This window comes from Leiobunum rupestre, chromosome 4 (genome assembly GCF_980474605.1).
Source record: "Leiobunum rupestre chromosome 4, qqLeiRupe1.1.hap1, whole genome shotgun sequence".
NCBI lineage: Eukaryota > Metazoa > Arthropoda > Arachnida > Opiliones > Sclerosomatidae > Leiobunum > Leiobunum rupestre.
Window position 1 is genome coordinate 24,932,417 of NC_143387.1, and position 19,871 is coordinate 24,952,287.

A 19,871-nucleotide genomic window follows, 5' to 3' on the forward strand; every position below is an offset into this window, starting at 1 on the left:
AGAAAATATTTCCTGAGTCCTTGTTTCTTTGTCTACCCAATCTACGGCAAAATGGCGGCTGATGTGACGTAAGCCTTGTCGTGCACCACGATGTCCAAAAATACGTTTCGCTGACGTGATAAATCTTGACTTCTTGATAAAATAGTTAAAAAAAAGGAATCCCCATCCGTAGTATGGTAATCTCCGTCGCCATATGTTGAGGTCGTTGTTTATATAATTAAATATACGTTACTATTGGAAAGGTACTTTATTAGGGAATCTATACAATTTGGGCATCGTGGGACAAGTGTCTTATTCTCCCCCGAAGCTTCTCTACATCCGTATCCGATTATCACATGCCGCGCCATCATACGGGTATTTCGCGTACTAATATACTATACAAGATTGTCTATCCTAACACTCTTAAAAGAGATTACAAATAGTTAAATATTATGGTAACTTTTAAGAAGTTCCCATGAAGCGTTTGTTAGGCGACTTAGGCCTTTAGGCTGAATCTAACCACGGCCAACTTCGAAAGCGCGTATAGCGCTTTAGCTGCCGTGTTAATCGCCTCGCATCTAATGTTAATTTGCGTGTGTGAATAATCCCGCTAGGGGCGCCACATACGACCAAAAACCTACTATCGTCAAAGGCGGGGAATCATAGAAATCTTATACTCCTACCTACAATCTTGGAGAAGGGAAGTATTCTGGAGTGGAAAATCCCATAGCGGTAATTAGAACGTCCTTTCCCGCCTATTGCTGTTAGAATTACCCAGACTACCCCGGTTTTTGGTCGGACGTCAGCTTTATCTGCCATCATTCTGGCTTGATGACGTCCGACCAAAAAGAGCATGATGGGAATTTTACAAGCCGCAGGTGGCGCCCGACTTTTCCACTCCAGAATACGTCCTTCCTCCAAGATTTAAATGCCATTGTGAGGAAGATAAATAAGATTTCGTTTAGGTTCGCTTTGAAAATATTTAAGCCTAGGCCTGACATAGGCCTAAGTTTTAAAATAGCAGGCAATGCCAATGGCAGTTTTGGGAGAAGCAGAGTGACTGAAGGTCCTTAGTATTAACCTTTGCATTTAAAGGTTATTTCACATTTAAAGTAAGTAATATTATATTTATAATTATGTTTGTAGAAACGTAGATAAACAAAAACCTTATGAAAGAGTAATTATATCCCAGAAAAAATACATTACACTAAGGAATGACACTTATGACGAATTGTAGACAGTCATTCAATTAAACAGCAACAACTAGGCTCACTGAACTTCCAGTAATTTTTACCAAATCATCAATTTGAAAGCCCGCCGTTTGTTAACAGTTCAAATTGCCCCGAGGCTTAAGGAAACCTGTACAACGACACATTACCGTCCACCGCAAATCGTTTTCTACATGTGGAAATGAAACATCGAGGAGCCATAACAACAAACAACGCAATAGTTATCCAAAACGTTTGCATATAAGAGAAAAATCTTTATGAGTAAAGAAACAGCCTACCATCTTGGACTAGGGACGTATTCTGGAGTGGAAAAGTCGGGCGCCACCTGCGGCTTTGTAAAATTCCCATCATGCTCTTTTTGGTCGGACGTCATCAAGCCAGAATGATGGCAGATAAAGCTGACGTCTGACCAAAAACCGGGGTAGTCTGGGTAATTCTAACAGCAATAGGTGGGAAAGGACGTTCTTATTACCGCTATGGGATTTTCCACTCCAGAATACTTCCCTTTTCCAAGCTACCATGTTTAAAAACTACATTAAGGGCTGCGTTCAACAACTATCAACGGAGAAAAACCGCTGAGTTATCGTTGAGTTCTTTTAATCAACGCTACGTGGTTCTCGCCTTTTCTCTCCCTTCACCGGTCAAAAATTGGGGTCCTCCCCTTGACCAAAGACTATGTAAGCTATCAACTATAAGAATTTATATAGTCTTTGCCCTTGACCTCAAACGGGTTGCTCCAGAGAAAGTTGAGATATTTAACAAAAGTAGTGACGCTATCGCCATCTATATCTTATAGTATTTGCGCGCAAACACATTGACCTTTCGAATGTGTGGACTCAAAGATACCTGGAAATGTAATAACTGTACATCCGGTCCAGACTTGGGTGAACTAACCCAAAGCGGGATAATCACAAGACATCGATCACATCGATCACAGCTTTCGCTAACGAGGAGTGTACCCGAGGTGTAAATCACCGATTTTGATGAAACTCGGGGAGTATGTAGACCTTAGGGTAACTTGAATTTCCACCAAGGGAAAAGTTACGCTGGGCTTCCGTTTTGCTATGGCATCCGAAAATGTTTTTGACAACTTAAAATGAAAAAATCTACATTTAAAAAAGCATGGCGATTTTCACGGTTTCACAGGAAAATAAAAAAAAATTTTCAACTAAAAGGCTAAATTTGAACAATTTTGGGTGAAATTCATCAAGTTTGGGTAAACTTAAACCAAATTTGGGTTAAATTGCGAAAAGTTCATTGAATTTGATAAGTAAAGGAATATTTGCAAATTTTACAAAAATAGGGTATTGTCAAATAATGTTTTTTGAAATCGTCAAAAATTGGCTAAATTGACCCAAATTGGGTAAAAAGACAAAAATTGGGTAAAATGACCTAAAATGTTTAAAATTGGATACAATCGGGTTTGACCAACTAATATCGTCTAAAATTTGGGTAAAATGATAAAATATATGTAAAATAATCAAAATTCGTCCAAATGACAAAAATCGAGAAAATTGTGTTAAAAAAACTAATATCGGCTACAATTGGATCAAATGATAAAATTTGGGTAAAATGATAAAATTTGGGTAAATTGATAAAATTTGGGTAAAATGATAAAATTTGGGTAAAATGATAAAATTTGGGTAAAATGATAAAATTTGGGTAAAATAATCAAAATTCGTCCAAATGACAAAAATCGAGTAAAATTGTGTTAAAACAACTAATATAGACTACAATTGGGTAAAATGAAAAATATTTGGGTAAAAAACTAAATTTGGGTATAATGACCTAAAATGTTTAAAATTGGATTAAATCGGGTTAAACAACTAATATCGTCTAAAATGGGGTAAAATTATACAAATTTTGGGAGTAATTTGAGAAAATTGAGTAAAACAGCCAAAAATTAATAAAATTGAATAACATTTTGGGGGTAATTGGAGAAAATTGAGTAAAACAGCCAAAAATTAATAAAATTGAATAAAATTGTGTTAATCCAACTACTATCGGATAAAATTGGGTAAAATGATAAAATTTGAGTATAACTATAAAATTTGGGTAAAATAATCAAAATCCATCCAAATGACAAAAATTGGGGTATTTTGGATGTGAACGAAAGGGAGGTTTTTAACTAAAAAATCTTTAAGTTATAGTAGTTTTCGTTATTAATTACGGTTTACGAAATTACAACGAAATCGATAACCTTTTAGTTTCTAATTAACCTTATTTTGTAGGTTTTCTTCAGTTTATCTACTTTTGGTCCTTCATCACTTTTTCGGTAGTTTGACAGATTTATTGTAGCCAATTTTAATTGATTTAAGACGATTCTAGTCGAAACTTATTTAATTTAAGTAAATACTGCTCTTTTTATCCAATTTCGTTCTTTTCAATTAACTCATCGCGATTCTAGTCAAATTCATTTATTTAACCCCAATTCCTGTTGTTTAAGCAAATTTCATTCATTTTATTCAATTTTAATCATTTTTAGCTACGTGTTTGGCTGTTTTACCCAAAGTTTATCATTTTACCCAAATGTAGCCGATATTAGTAGTTTTAACACAATTCTACCCAATTTTTGTCATTTGGGCGAATTCTGATTATTTTACCCAAATTTTATAGTTTTACCCAAAATATATCATTTTACCCAATTTTATCTGATAGTAGTTAGATTAACCCAATTTTATAAAATTTTATTAATTTTTGGCTGTTTTACTCAATTTTCTCAAATTACCCCCAACATTTTATAATCCCATTTTAGACGATATTAGTTGGTTAACCCGATTTAATCCAATTTTAAACATTTTAGGTCATTATACCCAAATTTAGTTTTTTACCCAAATATTTTTCATTTTACCCAATTGTAGTCTATATTAGTTGTTTTAACACAATTTTACTCGATTTTTGTCATTTGGACGAATTTTGATTATTTTACCCATATTTTATCATTTTACCCAAATTTTATCATTTTATCCAATTGTAGCCGATATTAGTTTTTTTAACACAATTTTCTCGATTTTTGTCATTTGGACGAATTTTGATTATTTTACCCATATTTTATCATTTTACCCAAATTTTATCAATTTACCCCAATTTTATCATTTTACCCCATTTTAGACGATATTAGTTGGTCAAACCCGATTGTATCCAATTTTAAACATTTTAGGTCATTTTACCCAATTTTTGTCTTTTTACCCAATTTGGTCAATTTAGCCAATTTTTGACGATTTCAAAAAACATTATTTGACAATAGGTACCCTATTTTGGTAAAATTTGCAAATATTCCTTTACTTATCAAATTCAATGAACTTTTCGCAATTTTACCCAAATTTGGTTTAAGTTTACCCAAACTTGATGAATTTCACCCAAAATTGTTCAAATTTAGCATTTTAGTTGAAAATTTTTTTTTTTATTTTTTTTAGTTTTCAAAAATTTTCACATGGTACCCCCTGTGAAACCGAAAAAATCCCATGCTTTTTTAAATGTAGATTTTTTCATTTTAAGTTATCAAAAACAGTTTCGGTTGTCATAGCAAAACGGAAGCCCAGCGTAACTTTTCCCTTGGTGAAAATTCAAGTTACCCTAAGGTCTACATACTCCCCGAGTTTCATCAAAATCGGTGATTTACACCTCGGGTACACTCCTCGTAAGTCAGCCTCACTTGTTGGGAGAATTAAAGAATTCAATGCTTGCGAAAGATAAACCTTATTGGGAAATTGAACCATTCTCAATGGCCTATGAAAGCTCTAGTGGAGTCAACAATGGAAGAAGTCAACGACAGAAAGCTGCACTCCTGGCAAGAAGAACAAACTGCGAAAATTCAAGCCCTAGCTACTCACCAAAGTGAAACCAAAAGGGAACTCGAAGCTAAAATAGACTTTCTGAGAAAAGAATTCGATGCAGCCATAGCAGCCAACGCCACTAATACCGCCATAGACTTGGAAATAATGAAGGACGAACATAGTCATCTACAGGAGAAAAATCAATATTTACAAGTAACCATTGAGGAGCTAACTCGCACGGTCCAAACTTTGGAGGCTAAGCTTGGTGAGAAGAATGATGTAAGAGCTGCACAGTCTGACAGTGATAGTGAAGACTCCCGTAACAGAACGGTTATAGCATTCCATTGTGAAATAGAGGATCTCGACTCGGCTGAGACAGCAGAGACCTGGCTACGCAGGAACCTAGACATTGGGGATGAGTATAAATTGTCAATATTAGACTGTAGCCGTTTTGGCCGAACGCATGATGCACTGGTTCACTAGTAGACCTCGTCACCCTCCAAAATATCGAAACGAAAAGTGACCTCACCAGAGCAGGGTAGCCGGTCCCAAGAGAATGAACCCATGAACCAGAACCCTCTTCCTCTGAATAACGCTTCAAAAAATGGCAATTGTATCCTGTCCTCGGGGGGACAGGAATCGCAGCAATAACGCAATTCCCCGAGCCTATGCCTTTTGATCTATAGTTTCAGAAAAGGCGCCTGACACTTGTATATATGTAAATAAACATTTTGATACTGTAAATTCGTTTGTACAAACTAGAACACCTAAACATCGCACAAGACGTAGCCGTTCTAATCGCAAGAAACCAACAAACCTCCTCCAGTTTGGATTTGGGAATGTACAATTAGCCCGATCGGAACTTCGGAAGCTAAATATGCAGAAATTGCCCAAATAATGAAGAAAAAGGTCTATATTTCTATGGCATGATAGAAACTCATTTGAGAGGTGGGGAGACTCCAGATATACCTAGGGGATGTATCTGGATTGGTGTTAACCGCACTGGTAAAGAGAAAAAGGAAGGAGGAATAGGGGTGTTATACTCCGAAAACAAACCAATCTCAGTCATCCGACGATGTCGAGAACACCTGTGGTTCAAGGTAGATGGTATGAACGATGTAATTTTTGCCTTGGTATACTGCTCCTCTGGAGAAATGCATCAAGCTAAAGCTCTTAATGAGATAATTTACTCCTGCCTGGAAAAGATTCAATTGAGTTGACAGAAGCTGGGAATAATATTGTATTAGGGTCATTCCATGACAAAACGCCTGCCACAGAACACCCGACCCCTTTCGATTTCGCCAAAATTTTGTTTACAAGGTTTTTTGGGCCTAGGAAAACGATTTTGACAGTTTCATAACGATCGGTTCAGCCGTTTACGAGATACAGCATACGCGTTTTTTCAAAAGTACGCCTTGACCCCCTAAATGTTTTCTACTATATCTTAAGACATAATTATCGCAAAATCACATGTAATACCTCATTTTAAAGACAATGTGCACCCTAATATGAATATTTAATCAGAGTTGTCATTTGACGTAAATGTCATTAAAATCTGGGCCTTTAAATAATTTGACCTTTGACCTTGCCCAGACACCTCAGTCGTAGGTCAACGATTTTAGCATTTTTAAAATTCCCACTATCGAATACATAATAATCACTCAAAATCTCAAAGTAATATTTGTAGTTTTCGAGATATTAATTTTTGAAATTTACCCCTCAAATTAATGAAAATGCTATTTTATACACGAAACTAGTTGACCTACTAAATAAATTAAAAATATTATTATTTTGGTAATTTTGAGTTTAGAATATCAAATACACTAATTCTTAAATTAAGTTGAGTTATTTACATATTATTTTTAGTTTTGCATGTTATCTGTAGACAGAAGACATCACTAAATTGCTTGTCCTTAGTATAGTCTGGCGTTCAATATTATTGTAGCGTATCTTACTGCACCCTAAAATGGAAATGTGCTAGATATCTCAAGAAAACCCAATATTGCTCTTAGCAGAAGAAAATAGGGGAAGTACGTATCTGTAGCTTTGAGCCATAGAAGTCGTCGTGTGACCCACGAAAATGCCTTTTTACGCATAATAAACCAAACTGAAAAAGTAGTTCCACTTTTGTTTTGATTCAACTCGGCTATAAACGACGAAAGCAAATACGCCTTAGCTCAATTATCAGAGAATGAGAAGGACATTATGTTACAATTGTTCTATTTAAGAAAAATTGATTTTTTAAACGATGTATTCATCCGCGATTTCCCGCCAAACCGTTTTGGCGCGAAAATTCGTGAAAAGTGACGCCTTTCCAAAGCTGACTAGAAGCGTACTTCCCCCTGCTCTTAGTCATATCGATTACGTTTTTAATAACGTAAAAATGTTTTAATATCTTTTTAATATATAATAGTTATAATTGAGTAGTTAAATATATTAACAGCGATAATTGAGTAGCGAAATAGAATTTATTTAACTGTATATTCTCGAACAAAGCCCTGAAATGGATCGAAATTGTTCGTTTTGGAGAGACAGTAGTAAATGTCATTTGCAAACACTTTCGAAAACAGTTGGTATCAACAACCATCTGTCCGAGGATGACAAATTAGTTCTTAGCAGCCGAACAGCTATACCTATGTCCAAAATAAGAAACATATGTCGTCACCATGAAGAACTTTTTATGAAAAGGTATTCAACGAGTCAAAAGAAGTGTATGAATCCTTTTGGGACTCACGACGCTGAAAGAAAGAGTGGACTAAAAACTATTTCATTGGATTTGTTCAAAAAATTAAAGTTACGAGGAATTGAAGTTATCGCTGGAAATAAGTTGTGCATCCAGTGTTTTATGTCTGCTGGAAAAAAAGTAAAGGATGAACTCCAAATACAGTTGGACGTTTCAGAAGTTCACACTGCACAAGAAAGCGATTCTTTTTCATTTAGTCAACCTTGTTCATCGGGAGATGCGACGCAAGACGACAAAGCTATAGCTTTAGTGGCAGTTAACGAAACTCTAATAAACAAGGGAGAATCTCCTGTTAAAAGAAGTAAGAAATATATTCAATTTGAAAGAATTTATATATGTATACATATATAAATACATATATTTTTTAACTTTGGTACAGAAGGTTTGTCATCTCGCCAAAAAACAATTCTAAGCAGGACTAAGTTAAACGCTGTGAACAATTCATTGAAACGCAAATTAGAAGAGTCAATGGAAATTTCTCTTGATGAAACAGACGATAATATGGTTACGGACGATGTTTTTAGAAAGCTCGAAGAACATCGATTATATGAGAATATTTTGAACGAACTGAGAGAGAAATTCAATAACTCCAAGACATCATACGGCGAAAAGCTTCAGATCCTGACCTTGTCACCATTTGGAATACAACGCACAATGGAGGAATTTGGAGCACCAGAATACATGGTCAAACGAAGCAGGAATCTTAAATCTAGTCAAGGAATTATTTCGCTACCAGAGAAACAATCGAAGGGATTAATATTGACCGAAGACGTTAAATCAAAGGTCGTTGAATTTTACGAAAATGACGATAACAGTCGTATGACACCTGGACAAAAGGAGTTTGTGTCAGTTAGAAACCACGAGACAGGTCAAAAAGAACATCATCAAAAGAGGCTTGTACTGCTGAACCTGAGAGAGCTCTATAACAAATTCAAGGAAGAGCATGATTTGACGTTAGGATTTTCGTCATTTTGTTATCTACGACCACCTTGGTGTGTATTAGCAGGTTCGTCAGGTACACATTCAGTGTGTGTCTGCACCTATCACCAAAATGTCAAGCTAATGATATCAGCTCTACCGTCTCCTTGTCCTTTAAAATGTGATATCGATTTCATGGCGCTGACCGTGTGTGACACTCAAAACAGGAATTGTATGATGAGGGTGTGCAAGGACTGTCCTGGGAAAAATGGTCTACTTGAAAATGAATATTTAACGAACCTTTTAGAAGATTTTGAAAATATAAAGTTCATGCAATGGGTGACAACTGACAGCACAAAGCTCATGACCTTGAGCGAGAGTGTTGAAAACTTTTTCGACTCTTTGGCCATTAAACTACTTGAACTAACGCGTCATCATTACACATCTAAGTCGCAATCTAATTATCTTAAAAACCTAAAAAAAACTCTAAAACCTGGTGACGTAATTGTTCTCGGTGATTTTGCGGAGAACTATTCCTTCGTAATTCAAGACGAAGCACAAGGGTTCCATTGGGACAATTCTCAAGCGACAGTGCATCCCTTCGTAATCTACTTCAGGGTAGTCGAAAACGGAGAACTTAACCACTTAAATTTTTGTATTATCAGTGATACCAGAACACATACAACCAATACTGTTCACAGTTTTTTAACTTATCTAATTCCAAATATAAAAACACATGTTCCTAATGTTAGAAAGCTAATTTATTTTACGGATGGATGTGCTGGACAGTATAAAAACAAATACAACTTTTCTAATCTCTGTTGCCACAAACAAGATTTTGGTTTGGACGCTGAATGGCATATTTTTGCCACATCTCATGGCAAGGGACCTTGTGACGGAATTGGCGGAACAGTGAAGCGTAAAACAGCAAGAGTCAGTCTTCAGCGACCAGTGACTGGACAGATTTTGACTCCAACAGATATGTTTAATTTCTGCCTATCAAACTTCGAAAATATCAAGTTCATCTATGTTAAAAACGAAGAAATTGAGCGACAAAAGGAACTTTTAAAAGAAAGGTTTTCTAAAGCCATAACAGTAAAAGGAACTCGAGGGTTTCATAAATTCGTTCCGAAATCGTTAAATGAAATCATGGTTTATCCGTTATCGAATGACGATTCGCTAACCACAGTTAAGGTTTCGACTTTAGAATTGTCAGATACTCGAAATCAAGAGGCTGAAAACTTTAAAGTGTCTACAAAGGCCAACTTTACGTTGGATTAATTGAGGAAGTATCAGAAGAGTTTGGAGACTTCTTTGTAAACTTTTTGCGTCCCCCTGGTATTTCGGACAAATACACATGGCCCAGAAGGATCGATAGCAGTTGGGTGTCAAGTGAAAATGTTCTATGTGCAATTGAAATTCTTGTAGGTTTACCAAATTCGAAAGGCTATCTAATCAAAGAACACGATAAAAATAAAATTACCAAAGCCTTTTCCATGTATAAAGAAGTTTAAGCTGTTTTGTGTAAATAAAAAATTAATTGGTGTGTAAACTATAAAAATAAATGGTTTTGGTATTTCATTTTGTGTGTGGTGGGGTAAATTTCAAAAATTAATATCTCGAAAACCACAAATATTACTTTGAGATTTTGAGTGATTATTATGTATTCGATAGTGGGAATTTTAAAAATGCTAAAATCGTTGACCTACGACTGAGGTGTCTGGGCAAGGTCAAAGGTCAAATTATTTAAAGGCCCAGATTTTAATGACATTTACGTCAAATGACAACTCTGATTAAATATTCATATTAGGGTGCGCATTGTCTTTAAAATGAGGTATTACATGTGATTTTGCGATAATTATGTCATAAGATATACTAGAAAACATTTAGGGGGTCAAGGCGAACTTTTGAAAAAACGCGTATGCTGTATCTCGTAAACGGCTGAACCGATCGTTATGAAACTGTCAAAATCGTTTTCCTAGGCCCAAAAAACCTTGTATACAAAATTTTGGCGAAATCGAAAGGGGTCGGGTGTTAAAATTAAAAAAAACTAGGTCGTTTTGTCATGGAATGACCCATTAATGGGTGATTTTAATGGCCACATTTCTGAACTGGGGGAGGAAAATGAAAATGGAAAACTCTTAAAACAGTTCACAGACGCTTTTAATCTTACAATTGGTAACTTGGCTCCGGTCTGCGAGGGCAGACATTATAGAAAGGGTAATAAATTCCTGACCACGGTTGACTATGTACTTTATAGTGACAGTCTTATTGATGCTGTGACCAAGATTAAGATTGACGAGCTCGGATCCAACAGCGTTGCCAGTGACCATTGTAGCATTTTTACCACAATGTTGTCGTCCCCCTCAGCGAGAACTCAATCTTCAGAAACTATACCCGAAGGTCTGTTGGGACTTTAGCGATGAAAAAGGCTTGACGAAATTCTCGGAAGCTATGGAACACAACGTAGACTCTGGAATTGTCTCCTATACTGAGTTCGTTACACGGTTACTAACCTGCCTGCAAAGGAACTTAGGAACTAAACGTATAGGAGTAAAGTTAAAATATGGTATCACACCAAAACCATGGTGGGACCAAGAAGTAGCGCAGAGTATTAAACAGAGAAAGTTAGCTAATAAGGAACACAGAAGAGCGGTTACGCAAAATCTGGAAGCAGCTGAAACCCGTGAAAAATGGGACGCATATCAGAAAGCTAAAGGTTAAAACCGTTTCTAGTTCAAGCGCGCGCTGCACGCGGATTTTAGGGCGGAGTTATTCTGAAACCGATTGCATCATGGCCCAAGCGATGCCTTTTGTTCAACGATCTTATACATATATACGTTCTTGGTTATATTTATTTATTTACATATGTTTCAAGCGGTTTCAAGTATTACGCAATAATACTATGTTGCTGGCAGCTAGGAGCAACAAACACAACACCCCACACAAGGAGAACGCAACCCGTCAAAAGTCGTGGATTTTCTTGTGTACATTTTTCATTGACTAGAAGCTTTAGCGCCTGTTGCCGTCGGAAGGGGAAAATACGGATATTCCCCCCCCCCCGACCGTAAAACGTTCAACGTAAAGGTTCGTCCAATGAAATTTGTAGACAACACTACGTTGGCGCGTTTAAAGGCTAGCTGCGATCTCGTTGTGTTTGTGCGCGACTTTTGACGGGTTGCGGATGCGTTCTCCTTGCGTGGGGTGATGTGTTTGTTGCTACTAGGGTACATGCAACCGGGATAACTGCTAGCAAATCTCGGTTACACGAAAGCTAACATTACAAAATGCGTTAGAGTAGTACTGTTGGCATTTTGTCCAATTTTGAAAACGGAAAATTTTATTATGATGGAGCCCGATTTTTCGGAGGTCACGTGCTGGAAGCGGATAAACGCTTCGTTACGAAACCGTCAATCAGAATTCAGAAAGCTACCAGAATTCGAATCTAGGGTACGCAGTTCTATATTATCTTTGGTGAATTAGATGTCCTTTTCGGCAGCTCCTCCAACCTAATGTATTAGGTCCAATTTAGGTCCCGTCCACCGTGCCAAAATACTGGAAATTGTGACTTCCCTTATGCCATCAGAAACGCATTAAGACCGTATTTAGGTTACGGAGAATGTACAAGTCAATTCGTCCAAGTTAGATAGATATTCGTATTACAGATGAAAACAGTAAAATCATTTGTCGGAGTTTAAAGAGATAGTGCCAATTTTGTTCTTTGGGTTACACGTTATGATAGATTTTTAAGTCCTGAATCCGAATATATATACATATTAGCACTTTCAATTAGTATTTAGTTTTATATTTTAATGTAAAATAATTTTATTTCAATAGCCGCGTCAAAACTTTACAGATTGTTGACGTCATGATTTTGGTCGAGCGGCGGGAAATTTCCAGTAGTCTTTTTCTACTATCGCGTAGATTATTTGTAAGCGCGTTTTTTGACTTTCTTCTCGCGGACCACGCGGTTCGAGATTCTCGAATCACGACTTCACGAGCCGGCTACGTGTAAAAATATTATTTTCAAAGTAGAAATTGAAGAAAAAATCGATAACAAGTAATTGTTTATAAATTATATCATTATTTCTTATACGCAGTCATTAAAACAATATTTATATTCTACGGAAAGATGTGACCGAAAGCACCGAAGACCGTGGGCGCCACAGTGTATTGCGCAGTTCCTTCCTGCAGTAATAATAACAACAAAAGTGGCTTAGCTTTCCATTACTTTCCATCGAATGAGGGTCTTAAAGCGTGCGAAAGCGGGAAACTCGGATCAAAAGAAAGCGATGGGAGTAAAATTTCTTCCTGTAATCCCCTAAAAATTCTATCTCCAGCTCGCTCTAGTAGCAACCAATAAACATCAACCTATCTATGACGTAGACAGTATGTGGTAAAAAAAAGTTACGCTATCTTTCTATTTTAAAATTTGGAATTAATCGTGAATATTTATATTTATACCAAATGTTTTATAACTATATTTTTCTTCACTATATTTTTCAATAATTGATGAAAAAACTTCATATACGTAGAAAATTCAGACACTATCTCTTTAATTTAAAATATTTTCTTTTAAACAATAATTGAGATTCTATCAACTATTTTCTTATTAATGATTTATAATTAATTAATAATTATAATATATAACTTAATGATTTAAGTATTTATACTTGTTTCCTTAAAAGGGGATGAGAATGCTCTTTTGACCCCTTTACAATCAGGAAATAAGGGTTTCCAGTTCCACTATGCATGTGCGAGTCCGGATTTTTGGATTTCGAGTTGAGTTCGAGTTACCAAATTTTTTAATATCGAGTTTCAATATTTAGGCTTAGCTTAAAAGGGCCGGGTTTAGAGTTCTCGACGATTTAGGCTTAGGGTTCGAGTGCTCGAAAATTTATGCTTAATTTCAAGTACTCGATACTCTAGACTATCAAAATTCTTTTATTTAGCCTTCTTTACTCAAAGTAAACAAAATTAAATAATTTTTCGTGAAAATAATCATGGCGGTTACGTTTCTTTTAAGTCATTTTGCAATAATCGAAAACCGAAAACAAATTCCTGAATTTATTACTGAACTAAACCACGGCCAACTTAGATCTGTTCTCGCTGTACTCGTGCGAGTACAGCGAGAACAGATCTAAGTTGGCCGTGACTAATACCGACTGAAGAAGTTAACCACATCTAAAAGTAGACTGTGTATCGCTCCACCAAAAACGTACTGGGTATTCTACGTTACGGTTTTAGTTTTATTTTCGTTTTGTGCATCTACACACTTTGAAATTCTATCCAAAGTTTTATATTTGTAGTTTTATACCTTTTTCAAAATAAATTCTAATATTTTTCAAGTTTATTCTGAAAACTCACGAGTTTTGAGCTTATTTTTAAAACTCGAGATTTTCGAGTTCATTTGGAAAACTCGCGAGTTGGGACTTGTTTAAAATAAGCTTCTCGAGTACTCGAAAAATAAGCCTTGGCTTCAAATTGTTTCGAGTTTCTTTTCTAATGGTTTTAGAGTTTCGAGTCCGAGTTGAGTACTCTATTCGAAACTCGAACGAGTGCTCGCACTGTCGCACATGCCTAGTTTCCACATGAGAGAGCCTTATTTGGCTATGACGGTAGACTCTTACATTCTCAGTAACCTATATACGTTCTTGGTATACATAATTTCCCAATAACAGTAATGATATTTAATTCTGAGAGTAACAAACATAAATGAAGTTAGATAAAAGCATTTCAAATTCATGTGATTTTTATTAATAAAATAAGATTTCTACCATCAAACTATCTGCATATTTCTATCTATACTATCAACATCAGAAACAATCAATTTAAACAACTTGTGTACATAAACAATAACTGCGTAACAAGATGGGGAATGGAGAATTCCCCTTGTTGTTAAAGTACACAATCATGAAACTCTCGAGTTTAGTAAAAATCAATCAAGAGTAATTAGCTGTGCCTAAATATTTAGGAGTGAAATAAAAATATTTAAATGTTTAACAAGATTTAAAAGAAATAGTATAACAACGCAAAAGGCATAGTAACAAATTTTGAAAAGTATAAGTAACATGATTTAATAAGGATATGGCAAAAAAATCGACTAAAGGGTACCATGAGAGGGCTGATAAAATTTTCTCTCCTCATAAATGACTAGCTCAATCTTATTTTGGCAACGAGCATATGTCTTTGAACTTACATTCTTTTATAAGCAAAACAGTTGCTACTTTAATGATCCAAAATCCTCAAGTTTCCAGAAACAATTTTATTCTCAAGAATAGCTCCAGCTGGAATATCAATTCTCTCACCGTGGTTTGCAATAATAATGACAGTGCCCTACGCGTAACTTGACACTTGTACAAACTGGTGCCAAAATAATTATTTTTCATTAAAACTTACTTTCAGCGTAACACCTTTTCCAAATGTTACATCACCAGACACTGTTAAATGATCCAATTCTAACATATCAGATATGCTAGTGAAGCGATTTAGAAACTCTCGAACCTGATAAATAATATATAAAACAATCAAAATAGTTCTATATAGAAAATAAAAAAAATTATTTTTACTTTCGCAAAATGGTTATCTCCTAATTTCACTAGAGGCACAGTCGGGAAAGGCCTCATTGGGTTCATGATAAGCGAACCATTTTTCATACTGTATAAGTTACTCATAACTAATAATAAATCGGACGTCTTCTTGACAGGAAGAAATCTCCTCCTTGGGACGTTAATACCAATTGCACCTTCAAAATCTTTCATAGCAGCACCAGCAGCAGTCTCAAGTTGAATGACATTAACGCCATAATCTAAATGCTACGATAAAATGAAAAGCTTATAATTGACAATTTATCATAAGTTTTTGGGGAAAAAAATAATTCTACCTTGTGATTAACGATAATTTCCATATCTAAGCCACCATGATTAACCAAATCAGAAACACTGCTCAATTTCATCCACAAATTATTGGTATTGAAAATCCTAAGAGTACAGTTCACTCGCATTAGTTTCAAAAGAATTGTTTGAATCACCAAAAATAACAAAATTACTTGAATTTCTTAACACTTTTAAACTCATCTACGTGATCCTTCGGCACTTGAGCAATTTCAAGTAGCCTTAGTTTGCCTTCGTAGTGAATCAGAGTACCACCTTTTACATCAGCATTAGTTTTGTTTGTAACTTCCATTACAAATTCTGGATGAGGAACTTTTGCAGGGTTTAAAAGGAAATTCAAGATATCTATTTTTTTATAATTAAATTGAAGGTGTTTTTATCGCCATAGCAAACATGTGTTTTATTGGTATATTAAATCTTTACTCAGATCAACAGTGGCCCCCAAGTTGTCAATATTGGATATGAAACAATATTCACGTCCTTCTTCGATAAATTCTTTGAGTAAACCTGATTGATTGAAGGATTCGTAAAAGTCACCATGGCCAGGTGGATACCAACTAAAAGCAATCAAAAGTTTTCAATACTTCGCAATTATTATTTTAAATAATTAACACTTACGATTCATTATCTTCTTCGCTGTATGAATTGGCTATTGGCATTAAGCTCTCTCGGTTTATTCTGGGATATCTAGAAATAAAAGTTATTTTGGTCCTTATTACAAATATTTCCTTCTTAATTATTACTTGCTCTGAAGAAAAGTGTAAATTTTGATTCTAAATCCACGATATTTCCTCAAAACTTTTTGAGTTTCTTCTTCGGTGTTAAACGAATTCATTAGAACTAAAGGAACATTAGCATTGTAAGTTTTATTAAGAGTCTGAAATTTAAGAAAATAAAAAGTTTAATTTATCTGGTATAGAGCAAGGACTTAAGGACGACCATTTACCTCAATTTGTTGAACAGTCATATCCAAGAATGTCAAATCATTACGAACTGTAATAACAGATTTGGGTCCCGTACAACCCATGCTAGTTCCGAGACCACCATTAAGTTTAATGACAACCAATTTATTCAACATTTCTTGAATTCTTTCAGTTGCTGGATCTTCCAAGTTTGCGTAGTTGCAAATGGAATTTTCTGGCAATGCATCGATTTTTTCCCATTCAATTGAGGGTCCTACCCCTTGGAGAAATTTCATAAATAATCGTTGAAACCCTTTGAATTCTTCATCAAGCCTCTAAAGTAAAAAATATTAACCATTTTAAATAATCTCATAACGACAAATTTTACATTTTTTTCAGTTGTTGGAGCAGTATGCAATAATTTCTCCAGTTCTTGACCCAATTGGATTTGAGCATCTCGTTTTGTAAGCTCTTTGAATGCGGCTGTATCACTAGTTTTCCTTTGATGCATATACATCTAAAGAATAAATTGGTACGTTGTTTGAATCATGTTAAGACGGGGGGTACCAGGCTCTAATAAACAATCTTTTAGAACCACCCATAATTAAAAAAAAGAAGCCAACTGGAAAAATCTCTTACTATTATCCATCAAAAAACACATGTACAAAATAGGATTACTCACTTTGTACTTACCAGTGTCTAACATTTTTAAGCAATTACAACTAAACCCATTAGTAACTACCTTTTCACCGTGCATTTTAAAATAATACTATGGTAATATAACAGCGAATTTCTTAACTTGTACGTAAAATAAATAGGAAAATAAAAATTATATATACTATTTTATCAATGTAACATGCTGAGTATAAACAAGCAAAAATTAATGTAGGTGTAAAAAGCTATCCAGATGTTTTAGAATGAAACCCCCCCTTTCGTTCGTGAGTCCATGATTACCTTGTTCATAAACACAACTCACCAAAAATTAATAATTTTCTGCATTTCAGAAATGCTTCATTTAAATGAATTAAGATAATGTACTTATATTCTTAATAATCATTTTGAGCAGGAGGTCAGGAAAAACAAAGTCTAATTGTTTATGTATCTTACAAGTGTATAAAAATTCAGCCATGAATAACATTTAAAAGTAAACCCATTACTTTAAAATGGGAAAGATAATTAGAAAAATATTTCTTTGATATACTCACGCGTTTGTTTGATTGCACAAACCCATCATATTGCAAGTGGGCTTCCAAATTGGACATTTTATTTATTTTAAATGTACCTTCCAATATGTTAACAGGAAGCTAGCTATCACCCGAATGCCCCAAAAATTATACTTCATTACAGTCTCGAAATTTAAGCCCGCAAGATATGATGGAATGTTTTATCTACTTCGCTCGAACAGGCTCATAATCTACGAAGAAAATATGATAGGCAACATATGATCTCTTGCCCTTCATTAGATAAATAATAAAACTTATGCATTAACGAAGCCATGGAAAAATAAGTTGAATAGTATAATATTTAACATATATACTGATAATTTCAAGGATGCATTGAAACAATTAGAATGGGTTTGGGGATTTTATAGTTTGGAGGAGTTTATCAGATTTATATTCGTATATTTTATATCTACGTTATCAAAAGTATTGAATGTTAAGGCCAATGTCAGGAGTAGTTGGCTATTGTAGACAACCAGATTATTTTGGCCATGCAAATAGAAGTAATTTCTTACCGCTTTCTTTTCTGCGTGGCTTAGCATTTTGCGACTTTAACACGATAGTAGTTTTCTATAAATTTTTAATTTTATGAACAGTAAACAGAAGAAACGTCCTTCGACTTCAAATAAATTTGTGTTTCCAGTCGGCCACTGTCAAGCCAGTCAAGCCAGTCACGTGTGCCAAGTTAAAAATTCCGCAGAAAAAAACTTAAGATAGAAGGTCATTAAAGGGTTACCGCTAGGTGTTTCATCCCCCTCGAAAACCAATTTTTATTTTGGGCGAGTGGGTGACCGTGATAATAATATATTTTCTTTTTGCTAGCGCGGTTAGGCCTCTAGCCGCCTCTTAATAGCTATGTAACAATAAATCTTCTGAATAGGTATATTGATTTGCAAAAACCATTATCTTATTTTTTTTTAAATCGGTATCTTTCAATTATCTATTGGCAAAAATATTTGAAGGTCCATCAACCAGAAAACCTTGACACAATTTTTTATTAATATTTGCGGAGAAGTAAAATATTATATTAGGAATTGTCTATTGAAATAGAAATAACCTATTTGTACTCAATAAATAACGTTTCCTTTTTCGCATATTATAGAATAATGGCTATACTGAATAGTTATACTATTTTGATTTTTATTATTATTTTGGGCTACCCCAAAATTTGAGCAAAAAAAAACTTGTCCCATAACAATTAGTTGTTACACTACTATAGACTGCAAATTTCAAGATAATAACTCAAAATTACAAAATGTATTTATTGATACAATATTTCAATATGATGAATATGACGTAATGAGGATTAAAAATAATATCAAATACATAAAAAATGCTAACAGAGATGTGATGAACTATCTTCATTTTGATCCCCTATTGATTAGATGTTTTTTATGAAAACATTTGTTTAACATGAATGTATTCCTTTGAAACTGAGTAAAAAATATCACTTAGTGGTTTTGCTTCCACTTTATAATACATATTTAGTATTTTAAGAAAGGGAGGAAGAAAATTTCATCGAATATTGTTAGCATTTATATTAAAATAACCGGGTAGTTTTAGAGAACCCATTTTTGGATATAAACTTTAGAATGATATACATTTTAAGACTTTTTGAAATGAAAATACAGGTTTAAATTCTGAAAACAAACCATTGAAATTTAAAAGGGAGGGGTTTTTAAAAAAATCATTGAACCAAATTCTAAAGATAAAAATTAAAATGTTAAAAAATAAGGTAAATGGCAGATTCGTAAAAGTCAAAAATTTTTAAAATATTATTACATGTTTTTTCTTCTTCAGAGAAATCATTTGATATTGACCTATTTTATAATTAATTATGTTCCTTGAAAATAAAATACATGTTACAGTATAAAAAGGTAGTAAATAATCCATAAACATAGTGGTAGTGCCACCAAGGAGGGGTCACCGCCAACATTGTAATTTTAGCCATTAAATAAAGCAAGTGATTAGAATAGCTTGTAAAATATTTTACTCTAAGCTTACCCCAAACAATGATTTTATGAAATACTTTAAAAAATGCTAACAGAGGTGATTCAAATTATCTTAATTTGTTTTATCAATAAATAAATGGTATAAACGTTTTTATCAAACTATGTATACATTTTACAATCTTTTTTTTCTGAACCTTGAATAAAAATCTGAGGTTTTATACCACTTTACAACACTATTTAAAGGAAGGATTGAAAAAAA

General features: G+C 34.4%; 1 protein-coding gene across 2 annotated transcripts; it reads right to left on the bottom strand.

Moving 5' to 3' along the window:
* Positions 1–14,379: 14,379 nt before the first annotated feature.
* Positions 14,380–18,417, bottom strand: UGP (UDP-glucose pyrophosphorylase). Of its 2 annotated transcripts, none has more exons than XM_090172041.1 (11): positions 18,176–18,417; positions 16,829–16,957; positions 16,485–16,775; positions 16,282–16,415; positions 16,157–16,225; positions 15,962–16,095; positions 15,694–15,883; positions 15,529–15,625; positions 15,215–15,460; positions 15,045–15,149; positions 14,380–14,981 (listed from the first exon to the last, which is right to left on the bottom strand). In XM_090172041.1, the coding sequence occupies exons 1-11, from the start codon at positions 18,200–18,202 to the stop codon at positions 14,874–14,876; spliced, it is 1,530 nt and encodes a 509-aa protein (XP_090028167.1). In that variant the 5' UTR covers positions 18,203–18,417; the 3' UTR covers positions 14,380–14,873. The 2 variants fall into 2 exon arrangements, with proteins under 2 accessions (XP_090028167.1, XP_090028166.1); XM_090172040.1 differs by lacking the exon at positions 18,176–18,417 and adding an exon at positions 17,646–17,769.
* Positions 18,418–19,871: the final 1,454 nt, after the last annotated feature.

What these genes read in the sequence shown, in the direction of transcription:
- UGP (XM_090172040.1), bottom strand. Translation starts at nt 17,702, where the DNA reads ATGTCCAATTTGGAAGCCCACTTGCAATATGATGGGTTTGTGCAATCA. An exon ending in TTGTGCAATCAAACAAACGC is followed by an intron (nt 16,958 to 17,645) that starts GTGAGTATATCA and finishes TTTATTCTTTAG; the next exon opens with ATGTATATGCATCAAAGGAA. An exon ending in AAATTATCGTTAATCACAAG is followed by an intron (nt 15,461 to 15,528) that starts GTAGAATTATTT and finishes ATTTTATCGTAG; the next exon opens with CATTTAGATTATGGCGTTAA.